Source organism: Harpia harpyja, chromosome 16 (assembly GCF_026419915.1).
Source record: "Harpia harpyja isolate bHarHar1 chromosome 16, bHarHar1 primary haplotype, whole genome shotgun sequence".
Taxonomy (NCBI): domain Eukaryota; kingdom Metazoa; phylum Chordata; class Aves; order Accipitriformes; family Accipitridae; genus Harpia; species Harpia harpyja.
Genome location: NC_068955.1, coordinates 8593634 through 8606371, shown reverse-complemented (window position 1 = coordinate 8606371; position 12738 = coordinate 8593634). Strand labels below are relative to the sequence as shown.

Here is a 12738-nt window from a genome sequence, read left to right as displayed (position 1 = left end):
ACAGAGGAAAAGACCAGTCGACAGTTGTGAACAGCATGTGAAAGTGAGGATGCTTTTGAGATTCTTATTAGTGTGGATGAGTGTCTTACATAGTGGATGAAGATGGAGCTTTGGTGCCATAATACTTGAGCTAGTCCTAACAGTTTGCTGCTACCACAAAGTGGAAGATAAATTCTTGTCATATTGTGCTAGCTGCACAAGTCTGCCTCGTCTGTTGTTCTGGCTCTGGGCCCATCTGACCTGTAGCAAGCACATTAATCTAACCCAGCCAAAAGTGTGTATAGCTTTCTACAGGTTAATGCTTGATTAGTTTTACTATGTGGTCAGGCAAGTTCCAGCAAAGAAGTGCAACACTGGTGCTTCTGGAAGTTGTAAGCTGTTAAATCTGTTAAGCTGTAACATCATTCTCAGTCTAGAAAGGGAAAACTTAACCTCCCTTCCCTCCTGTCTTCACTGCTCTAGCATCTTCCTGATGGCACAGTGCTAACTCTCTAACCCAGCACAAACCTCTAATTATTATTCTTGCATATTAGAGAGGTTAAGCTATTTGATTAGCTTAGCTCAGCTCATCCTGTAGCCTCAAGTCTTTACCTCCAAGAGAAGATTAGTAAACCATAGATGTATGTGAATTAGTGCTGTTGGTGTGAAGCTTCATTTCACAGCTGAAGATGAAAGCAAACTTAGGTTTGTATATGTTATTCTTCACCAAAATTGGAAGATTTTGCAATGATTGTTGCTGATAATCATAAAATAACGTGTAATGCTACTTTTGAGAGTGGAGTTATCTGCTGTGTTTGGAACTTTATCTAAGAAGTAGTGCTGCTGTGGTCAGTAGTTCTGAGCTAGCTGATTGCCTTAGTCTCCAAGGAGTCAGGCAGTTCATCAATCCATAAAATAATGTAATCCTTAGCATTACACAAGTGGCATTAAGTATGAACTGTAGCTAAGAACAACTTAAAAAAACTTCTCTTTGGTCTGATATGGTAGTAAGAGGGGTTTTTTTCCTAAGTATTACTAGGTATCTGTCTGTCTGGAGTTCTTTCTGTTCTCTGCACTGCCTCACATCACTTTTGAAATGGAAAATTGCCCAAATACTGAGAGTTGTCCTTTCTTGCCTTTTTATATATATGAAGGTTATTTGAGGAACACTTACACATCACCATCCTTGAGGACCCCTTCCAACAGCATACTTCAGCTTTGCAGAAAGAAGGGATGGGATGAGAAAGAGAACAGGGCAAACCCTGAAAACTTTTTGGTCTGCCAAAAACTCTTAGGAATAAGGGATTATCCAGAGTGAAGCCCTTCTCTCACTATTCTTCCAACTCCCAACTGTGTAAATGTACTGAATAGATATACAAAATGACTGATGTCTTGATAAGCTATTTTTCAAGTTTGTTTTGTTTCTGTTGTGGTAATCCTGAGTTAAATTTTTTTGTAACACTTCTATATATATGTATATATTTTATGCCTTCCTTGCATAAACTTCCCTTCATACAATTCTTCCATGTTAGTCATCCTGATGTTCAGTTAAATTTTGTCAGCTTCTTGGGGCTAAAAGGGCAGTAGAAAAAGTTGCTAATATTCTGGGTGTATACCTTTTTTTCCTCTCTAGTTCTGTTTTAGGATTTAAAATTAAAACAACTTGAATTGTACTGCTTGTATGTTAGTTTCTTATAGACCTATCTAGATTCTCAGCTGTCTCTTCCTGACTATGAAAGGCTGTTAACTGCATTTCTAGGCCTTTAAAGAAAACAAACAAAGAAAACAAAAACCCAAACAAACAAACAAAAAAACCCCAAAACTGTAACCAGTAAATATTGTCCATTTTTGTGCAATAAATGTATCCCATGTCAAATCCTTAACAAGGCCTCATTCCCTTTCACTTGGCTTAGGGTCCAAGAGTAGGATTGCAATAATTCAAAGGAAGAACCTTGCCAATATTCAGTGTAAAGTTTGCCTAGGTGTGTTTTCTTGGTTTTTTGGTTCTAGAGGCTACAACTGACCTTGCTTCTAGAAACTTATATGTATAATTTGATGCACAGAGTGGTTAAATTAGCAAAGGTGACATTTGCTCTACTAAAGGAACGTAAGAAAAACTTTTCAAGTGATATAAAAGACACAGATCCTATCACTCTGGTGTTTTTCCATTTCTGTGGCACTCACTGAGATGGCAAAGCAACACAAAGTGACAGATTGCATCATTCAATGGCTGTGTTGCCTTGGTTATAATAAATTGCTTAACAGAACAGCTCTGTGCTCAAATGCTACAAACAGTAAAGCACATAACTGTTCAAAGACAGTAGACAAAGCCCTCAGCTTACGTATTCCTTATGTAACACTTTACAAAGCGTGTTCTGTTAGAGGTATCCTTTAAAGCACTGAGTGAGTTACATCATTTGAATGCAGGTGTCAACATCTAAGCTACTTGCCTAGTGGGAGGGAAGTGGCTACTTTACATTATGATTCATCTTACCTATTTTAAATTTCTATGTGAAAAGTTAAGGCTTTGCAAGCGTGGCGGGGGGGTGGTTCTTGTCTAGAAAGGAAGTCTGTGCAGCTATAGATGCCTGCATTAAGTGACATGAATCCCATTGCCAGTGTTTTTCCCCATTAGATAACAGGAGATATACTGTGTCTTGATGTGATGCTTGTTTAGGAGTAAGGCAAAGTAAAAGTTCTCTTCAGCATCTCTCAGAGATGGAGACCTGATTGAAGTGTGTGCTGGTTTTTAATAACAAATTGTTGTGGCATCAACTCTGAACTAAAGTGTGTAGACTGGACAAATTCTGTGTATCTGTAATGTTCTTACATTTTGCTTTCAACTCTTTGCAGGGAACTGACACTTTTCTGGAGTAAACTGCAGAGAAGAATAGATCCTTCTTTAGATTCCTTTTTGGAGAGATGTCGTCAGTTTGGCATCATTGCCAAGACACTACAGCATTTATTTTTCTTGATAAGAGTCATACAATCTGAAGTAAGTAAGCTGCAGTCCAGAGTCCTTGGATGCAGCCAGAACTGTTTACATGAATTTATTATTTTCTTAATAATTGTACTGAACCGATATGAAATATAGCTTATTTCATTATTCATACTTTCTGATTAAGTGCCTAATAACTTACTAATAAAAATCTCTGAAAAATGCCTACCATTGTAGTTTTGTGTCAGCTTGACACATTGAAGTTACCTTCAATCAGTGTGGAATAATTTGTTTGTTACTCTGAAAATACACTATAACAGTATTTTGCAAACAAAGCATAGCTGTGTTTTGATCTGATGCCTGTTTAGAAGTGAGGCACAGCAAAAATCTTCTGCAGCATCTCTAAGAGATGGTGACTTGGCTGAAATGTCTTGTATTTTTGTATTCTGAGAAAATGGGTTTTCTCCAAAATGTGTGATACAGTCACATGTGGAATTCTACCTTCTATTCTGATGCCTATCTTTAGAAAGTTACAGAAAGGTTCGAGAGATGCCTAACAGCAATTTTTATAAACTCATAATCTCTGTTTGAGGCATAATGGAAAGACTTCAATTGATCCATCTACCCAGGAGGCAAATATAGCATGCTGTTCTTAAGCAGAGCAGAAGGGATAGCTATGGTTAATCTGGATAGTTGCTCAATAGGATGTTTTTGTCTTCCTTTGATGGCTACTCTGACTCTTGGAATTGGTTAGACTGAAATTTCCTGTGTCTTGTCACTATATGAGAGAGATTTGTGGAGAGCAATTATGAATGAAAGTGAATCAGGCACGCTTCAATGGAGGAAAAGTAAGCTAGCTGCTGATAACAGGATTTTAACTGTTTCAGTAACAGTATTACATGGATCATGGGCCTTAAATTAGATATGGGATTTTCCCTTAGGAATGTCACCACTTCCAAAAGAGTTCAGACATTTCTTCCTGAAGAACAGCATAGTTTTGCACATGTAGAGTAGAATTTGCCACGTGAACTTCAGTTTTATGAATGTTTCAATTAACAGTACCCTCCCAAATTTGCCCATCTTTTTGCATTCTTACATGGATATGAGTTAATTCAGAGTTAAGGCATCAAATGGATTATGGATAAAACGGACAAGGTTCCTTTTTTCAATTACATTTCTCTATAGCTTCAGGTTTGTTTGTCTGGGACTCTCACTGACCAGAGTTAATCCTGTGAACCAAGTGAGTTATCAAGTGTGATTTGATAAGAGAAGAGCAAGTATCAGAGCCCTGTTTTAGAGTCAAAGTAGAGATCAAAAAGGTTACATGATTGTCCTTTTGACAGATCATAGAGGAGAGTCTGGAACTCTGATTTGGCAAAGATGAATTCCGGTAGTGATTGCACAGAGTAATGTTTGCTCCTAGTTTCTCTAAAGTTGGCCTATTTCTACTTTTAAAACATGTGTGAATGTGAACTTTATATATAAAGCATAATACATTGTTAGCTATGTACCAGTTCTTTCTGTGTTTCCTGCTAAAACATATTAAAATTTCTCCTCCTGGGGAAATAGCTTTTTTATTGCTCTCTAGCAAATTGCATGACTTCCAATAGGCAGTGCACGGTGAGTGTAAGAGCTCGCTAATTCTTTTAACTTGTTTTTAGTTCTTTTGGATTTTTACCATCTGAGCTGGTGTGGATTTGGTTGTGTTAGCCACGTGTCATCTCTCTGCACTATTCATAAATATCTTAACTGTTACTTATCTTTACTAATAATGACTAAATAGTTACTTCATGCATTCAGATTCTTTATGCTGGAAAGTATGCTTTTGGAACAAGGTAACTTTCAATTTTGTCCATGTAGAATTTGGAATATATTATTTTTTAAAATCAGCATGTGAGTAATATTTGTAGCTATCTTCCTGACACTATTGAGCAGCACCTCAAAGTTGCATAGACTCCTCAGAAAATGTTTGAAAGTGAAATGACAGTTATCTTCATCAGGAATCATTTCTGCTACTCTACTGCTTATGCTGTTGAAGGTTATTTTGTTTCAGGGTGTGAATTTACATTAATTTCCTTATTACACAGTACCACATGTTCTGAATTAATATCCTATGTGGATGCTGCCGGAGGAGTGTATATGGAAGATTTACACCATTCTGTTTTAGACGTCTGACTTACTTATGATTGAGAGTCACTCAATGAAGAGAGAGAGGAATTAGAAAGATGTTTTGCAATATCTAATGCCTAAACTAGTTTGTGTGACTCCTCCACAGAGTGCACTAAATGTCAAGCGGCTGCCCTCGCTTGAAAAGTAGAAGAGGTTCCTCACATAAAATAAACTACAACTTTTTAGAGTATGCTCAGTGACTCAGGCACTTAACACTCAGAAGCCTGAATACATTCTGAATGGGCTGTAGTCTATCAGATGCTCTCATTGCATGTTTTTTTTCCTAGAACAGTTCTAGAGAGAATGTGCTTATCAAAGAAAAGTAACATTTGTTTTGTGGCTGTTTTTTGTTTGGTTTTTGTTTGTTTGTTTGTTTTAAACAGGCAGAAGAAGCAGGACTTGCTGTGTCTGTTTTATTATGTGTGAGAGCCCTTCAGATCAGATCAAACGGAAGCGATGAAATGAAGACATCAGTATGTAAAACAATTGCATGCCTTTTACCAGAAGACCTTGAAGTTAGAAGAGCTTGTCAGCTCACAGAATTTTTACTTGAGCCAACTTTGAGTGGATTTAATGTGTTGGAAGAGCTCTATATGCAACCAGATCAAAAATTTGATGAAGAAAATGCACTGGTTCCAAATTCACTCCGTTGCGAGCTGCTGTTAGCTTTAAAAGCATATTGGCCATTTGATCCTGAATTTTGGGACTGGAAGACTTTAAAACGACATTGCCTTAAACTGTTAGGGAAAGTAGCTTCTGATTCCGAGGACGATGCAAGTTGTAATATGTCAATCAATGAAACTGACATGTTAGAAACTTTCTTTAGTGACTATGATGAGACAAAAGAACATAAATATTATGATGGAAAAGATACAATGAACCACCCTAAAGAAAAAGCAAGAGTAAAAAAACCAATTGGTTCTTCAGAAAGATACCAGAGATGGCTTCAGTACAAATTTTTTTGTGTGCTCTGCAAAAGGGAGTGTATAGAGGCTAGAATACTGCATCATTCTAAGATGCATATGGAAGATGGCATTTATACGTGTCCAGTGTGTACAAAAAAGTTCAAGAGAAAGGAATTTTTTGTACCACATGTAATGGAACATGTTAAAATGCCACCTAGTAGAACACACAGACCCAAAAAGAAGATAATACTGAAAAAAGAAAGATCGCCACAAAAGACAACAGCTTCCAGCAGCCCGCCTCCAGTGTTTCAGGAAAAGTCACGTCAGCCACAGCTGCCCGAAAACTTTGAAAATGACACACATGAATATGTCACATTTAGCCAACTGGAAAATTGCCAACTACAAGACAGAGACATCTATCCATGTCCCGGAACAGATTGTTCTAGAGTATTTAAACAGTTTAAATACTTAAGTGTACATCTGAAAGCTGAACATCAAAACAATGATGAGAATGCAAAACACTACTTGGATATGAAAAACAGGAGAGAGAAATGTGCTTTCTGCCGCCGACATTTCATGACATCCTTTCATTTGCGGGAGCATGAACGTGTGCACTGTGGACCTCAACCGTATATGTGTGTGTCAATGGATTGTTATGCTAGATTTGGGTCAGTTAATGAGCTTCTCAATCACAAACAAACACATGATGATCTTCGTTATAAATGTGAGCTAAATGGCTGTAATATTGTTTTCAGTGACTTAGGGCAACTTTACCATCATGAGGCACAGCACTTCAGAGATGCATCATACACCTGCAACTTCTTTGGTTGCAAAAAGTTTTATTATTCAAAAACGGAATTTCAGAATCACCTTGCAGTGCATAATATTGAAGTGTCAAATGGGGGAGTGAAGCAAACACTAAAACTTGAAGAGTCGGTTTCAAAAGACAAATGTAGTTATCTTCCAGAGTCTCAGCTGCTTGAACAATCTGAAAATTCCAGTCTGAATGATAACTTGGATCCTTCAGGCTCTCAGGAAATTCCACAGATTAAGGAAGAAGCACTCTCTGACAGTGAAGATCTAGACAGTGAAAGTAATTGCAGCCTTCATTGTGGGGACCACAGCACAGATGCTGCAGTAGACCAAGGCCAGGCGTCTCCTCTACTGATTGAAACAATGGCTCACAATCAATCAGTTCCAGGTTTTCTCATGTCCCAGGAAGGAGTCTTCCATCCAGCAGATGTGAAACAACAGTGTTCCAATGTGGCAGTTTGCTTTGATGAAAAAAAACTTTCCTGTGGTTTTGAAGGCTGCTGTTCCACACACAAAAATTCCAGAAGTATGCAAAAAAACCTTCGCAGGGCCCATCCATATAACTTCAAAGGTAAAAAAAATATGGAGATGAAAACTAAAGACTTTCTCGATCTGTTGAGTGACACTCAGGACAGTAAATCCCTTACAGACATTAGTACAGAGTTAGGTCATAATTCAGATACAAATGCTGACTCTCCAGAAAGCTCGTATTGTACTATAGATGCTAAAGGAAGCAATGGCCTGAAGGAAGAAACTTGTCCTTCTTCCCCAGAAACATCTTTTTATGACAGTTCTAAAGAATCAAATATTGAAGATAACATGCTGGAACTAATGTTAGGCTTGAAACATCTAAGCTTAAAAAATTCTAACATTCAGAATTCTTCAAGACACAAGCCTCTTTTGGGCTCTTTACAGTCCTGTTCATCTAGGGATGCCAAGTGCCCTGAGTTAGTAGATGAAACTACCTCAAAATTTCAGCTTCAAGAGCAACAAGATAATTTACCCAGCCAGTATCTTACTCAGCTGGCAGCGAAACCATTTTTCTGTGAATGTCAAGGATGTACGTGTGAGTTTGTGACCAGAGAAGCTCTCTTAATGCATTATGTTAAAAAGCATAACTATTCAAAGGAAATGGTTCTTCAGTTAAATATGTTCCAGCATCGGTACTCACCATTTAAGTGCCATATTTGCCAAAGATCATTTACAAGAAAAACACACCTTAGAATTCACTATAGAAACAAACATCAAATTGGCTGTGAGAGGGTAGCTCACAAGGTATGTTCTAATGAAAAAATTGATCATGTAGGTTTACGTACAGATGACATGCATAAAAATAGCACTGTTCCAACACCTGTCTGTGCAACCAACATTGAATTCATTGAACATTCAGACCACTCTGAACAGCTGTGTCATCCTAAAAAGGAAGACTGTAGTTCTGAGACAGATTTGGAGTCCAGTGAAGAGACAGACAATAATGTAACAAGAAAAACATCTAACATGGCTTCTCTGGACAGTCATAGAGAAGAACTGGAAGCGAGACAGGGAAGAGGAAGCAAAAGAACAGTTGCTAAAGGAAACTTATGTTATATATTGCATAAGTACCACAAGCCATTTCACTGTATACATAAAAGCTGCAACTCTGCATTTACCAACCAGAAAGGTTTGATTCGCCATTATAGAACTGTTCACCAGTATAATAAGGAACAGCTCTGCTTAGAAAAAGACAAAGCAAGAACAAAAAGGGAAATTGTCAAATGTAAAAAAATATTTGCATGCAAATACAAAGAGTGTGGTAAGCGTTTTTTATGTTCTAAAGCTCTTGCTAAGCATTGTAGTGACTTCCACAATGAACACTTAGAGGATCAAAAACTGCTTTCTGAAGCTGAATCTGCAAGATTTGCTTGTAACCAAGCCCAGTGCCCTGCTGTATTTTATACCTTTAATAAGCTTAAACAGCACCTAATAGAAGAACATGCCAATGAAGAAAAATTAAACAAAGATTTTGAAATCCATTGTGACCTTAATGGCTGTGATCGAATTTTCACAAATTACAGTCACTACTCTCAACATGTGTATTTCCGACATAGTGAATATTATGATAGTCTTTTTGGAAATCAGAAAGAGGAGGAAGATAATCAAGGTAAAGATAAAAATGAACAAAGTTACTTGAAAGACAGTTTTGACATGAGCAAGCAGAATGGGAAGCAGTTAAAAGAAAAATCTAAAAGAGTTAGCAGAAGTAGAGAAAAGCATTTGATGAATTTCAAAACAAAAGAGGAAGCCCTACAAATGTGCAAAGAGAAGTCTAACCAGACCCAGTACCCTTGCATGGTTCAGGGATGTTTGTCTGTTGTCAAATTGGAAAGCAGTATAGTGAGGCACTATAAGCGCACACATCAGATGACCAATATGTATATAGAGCAACGGATTCAGAAACTTGTTGTTTGTGTTAAATGTGGCATAATGATTGAAAAACAGTCCTGCTCTGAAACAGCTTTAGACTTGGATAAAAAAAGTGTAAAAGTTAAAGAGGATAAATCAGCTAATCCTGACTATGTGCAAGAAAGTGAAAAACCTCTTGTTCCAAATACTGACTGTGATCCTCAAGATGTAAGCAATGAAGACCAAAAAAGATATCCAAGTAGTGCGAGTTTTGATGCCAGTGCCTTTATGTATTCAGGCACTCTAAAATATAACCACAGTTCAAAGAACACCTGTTTTGAAGAGCATAACATCAGGGAGACAGTTACATGTAAAACTGAAGATTTTTCTGAAAATAGTGAAAGAGAGAATAGCTCTTATTTCTCCAGTTTACAACTAGAGTTGCCAAGAGAGAAAGACCCAGAAGGATGTCAACATAGTGCAGTTAATCAAAATGCAAAAAGAAATGTACTTTGTGCTACAAAAGACAAATTTCAGAAGCCTCCAGTGTCCAAACCATTTGATTTAAAGACATATAAACCAATGGGATTTGAGTCTTCATTTTTAAAATTTATTCAGGAAAGTGAGGGAAAAGATGACGATGACGATGATGATTTTGATGAAGTAGTAGAATGGGAGTCGCCTGAGCAGTTGTCAGTAGATAAAACCTTGCAAAAGGAGGGAGATGGTCAAGGGGATACACCAGTAAACAACTTTGTAAATGACAAAAATGTAATCATAACCCAAAATAATCATGGGCAGCTAACAGAAATCCAGCCCTTGTTGTCAGAATCGTCATCTGCCCCTTCTTTAGAAAATTTGAGGGCAATCTTGGACAAGGCACTAACGGACTGTGGAGACCTTGCCTTAAAACAGCTTCATTATTTAAGACCAGTAGTTGTTCTTGAAAGATCCAAGTTTTCCACACCCCTCATAGACTTATTTCCAACAAAAAAGGGAGATGAGCTTTGTGTAGGAAGTACGTAAGTAGTTTTGCTTAGAGCATATTGCCTCCACTACTGCTATATGGGGAGAACTTCAAATTAGAACAGTAATTGTTACAGTACACACTGTTTAGGTTAGTTTAGACTGTTTAATTCCATGAATGTATAATATCTGTCAAAAGTATTGGCCAAGTTAATTTAGCTCCCCATTTTTTTTCAATGGACTATGCTGATTTTGGTGCTATTTAATACATCAGAATACTGGGGGCTTCCTCTTGAAGAGTAAATGTGCATGATTGTATATGGAACAAGTACTAGGGTACCAGGGTTTGGGGGGCGATGGAGTTATTACTTGACTTGAATGTGCACCCTAGGGTGCTTTGTGTAACATATTGTACACTACAGCATCTTATATTTTTTGAGTTATGAGTTTCAATAAATTACAGTTTTTCACCCATTTGTTTACTGTACAGTAAGTCTTTAATGTGGTTTACTTGTAATTGAATTTGGGACCATTCTGAGTGCATTGGACAATGTTGCTTAAGTTTTATGCATTTGTAGGTAATTTATCAGACTGGCGAAACAGTACAGATACAGAAAAGTAAAGTATTACACTTTATAATATTCTCTGTGCTTTTTTCAGACTTGAAAGAATTATAATTAGCAGAGGCAGAAAGCACTTGCCACTTAGAGATGAGAAAGTCCTAGTAATCTTTCCCTTTAAAGGAAAAAGATGCTTCTGAGAGTGTATGGTACAACATAAATGTTTGTAGAGTGTTGCCAGACTTCCAAGAGAGTTGTGTTACATGAAAGTATCAGTGCACATTTTGGGTTCCCTGGTTAGCTTTTTGGATAATGAATAAAACCTAGCTGGAAGACTTACCAGAAGAGTAATCTAGTATTTTAAGATCTGTTTCTTGTTCTTCTGTGTCATTTCTTGCCGTACTTCTGGACACATCATGAGGCCCAGAATCTGTTTCCCCTGTGAGTGGCACTTCCCAATCTCCGTGAGGATGCTAATGAGCAAGCAGCATTCACAGCTGCTTATTGATTGAGAGCTTGGGTTTTGTTGGAGTGGTTTGGGGTTTATACTGTGATCTGAAAAGTAGCAGTGGAAAGGAAATGGAGAAGACTTTGGGAAATGTTGTTTAAAAAAGACCATGAATATTGGCTGGCTGCAGGAATGAAGCAAGCTATCTAAAAAACTATCTGGAGAACTGTGTTATGACCAAAACTAGGCAGAAATGGCATCTTCATACTACATTTACAAAAGTTATTTGGGCATCCTTAAAATAAAAGTTAGATTACAAGTCGTACACCAAGCAGGAGAAGTGTAGTTTATTGCATATCTATTGCTGTCATTTCCTTTCTCTAAACTATAAGCTTCTTGTAATGAAAGGAATATGGTGCATGAATCTTCTCACTAGCTTTTAAAAATAGAAGTAAGTTAAGGTCAAAAGGTTTTAACCCTGCAACAGGGTCAGACACCTGAAGTAGCTAAAGTGTGTTCCAAAGTGATTTTTGTCTCTTTAAAAAAAAAAGTCTACCTTTTAATGTCAAGTCTGTGTCATGTTCAAACATAACTTGCATCTTCAGGATCTCAAAACAGGAAAAGAAATTAACTGCTACCTTAATAAACATGTGATGACTGCTTCAGGTAATGTGCCTAGAGAGATACCAGTATGCTACCATTTTTTTTTAGTATCCCACAAAGCAATCTGTCAACTTCAATGCCTAAAGAAGGAAAACTGGTCAGCATGAATAGTAAATTCATTGAGGTTTTGAGTCTTCAGTTTCAGGTCAAGCAGCTGTATTTCCACTAGATAACCAGAGCTTCAAATATGACAGTATTAAAGAATTCAAACATTTAAAATACTTTGAATGAGAGAAATTAGATGAGAATGCAGGAATGAAATGAGACAGAAAATACATTTATATGCCACAGACTGGAGAAGGGGTGAGACAAAGGCACCATGCAAGCTTTTGCTTTATGTAGTCCTAAAAATGTACCAAAACTTTTAAAAAGTAGTTTTGGTGTAATTGATTGCTTCCTACAACTTAGAATGCTGTGAGTACAGTCAAGAAAATGGAAATGATTAAACACAAGACTGATACTTAATGTGGTGATAAATTAGCTGAGTCATAAGAGACCAGTAAAGAACTTTTTACATGGGGAATTGCAAAGAGAAATAGATTCCACCAGAGCAAGTTATCTGCAGACTTAAAAGGTAGGAGACAATTTTGTGATGACTCCTTAGGCTAGCTGAGTCCTCTTTGAAGGTAACAAAATTTTGTTCCTGAGACAATTTCATCACGTCTGATGCTGACTGTCACTTCCATCCATGAGCACACATTGATGGAAATCTACTCTGTGCAAGGACCTGAAGTTGTCTTGAGCCACCTGGGGACAACTTGGTTTTCAGAAGTTTGAAAGGTAATACAGTCCTACAAGCCAGAAACCAGAAGAAAAATTAAAAATGGGATTTATTTCCATGGTGCTGTTTTATGATGTAGATGAAGCTTTTAGTAAATGGCATATTTAAGGTAGTATGTTGCATATAATGTAATC

At 37.2% G+C, this 12738-nt stretch overlaps 1 protein-coding gene across 3 annotated transcripts in view; it reads left to right on the top strand.

Moving 5' to 3' along the window:
* RLF (RLF zinc finger) overlaps positions 1-10626 on the top strand; it is a 53180-nt gene extending 42554 nt beyond the window's left edge. For all 3 annotated transcript variants that reach the window (XM_052810654.1, XM_052810655.1, XM_052810656.1), the window contains 2 exons: positions 2833-2974; positions 5470-10626. In XM_052810654.1, coding sequence (XP_052666614.1) covers positions 2833-2974; positions 5470-10212 — 4885 coding nt within the window. In that variant the 3' untranslated portion in view covers positions 10213-10626. The remainder of the gene's footprint in view (positions 1-2832; positions 2975-5469) is intronic.
* Positions 10627-12738: the final 2112 nt, after the last annotated feature.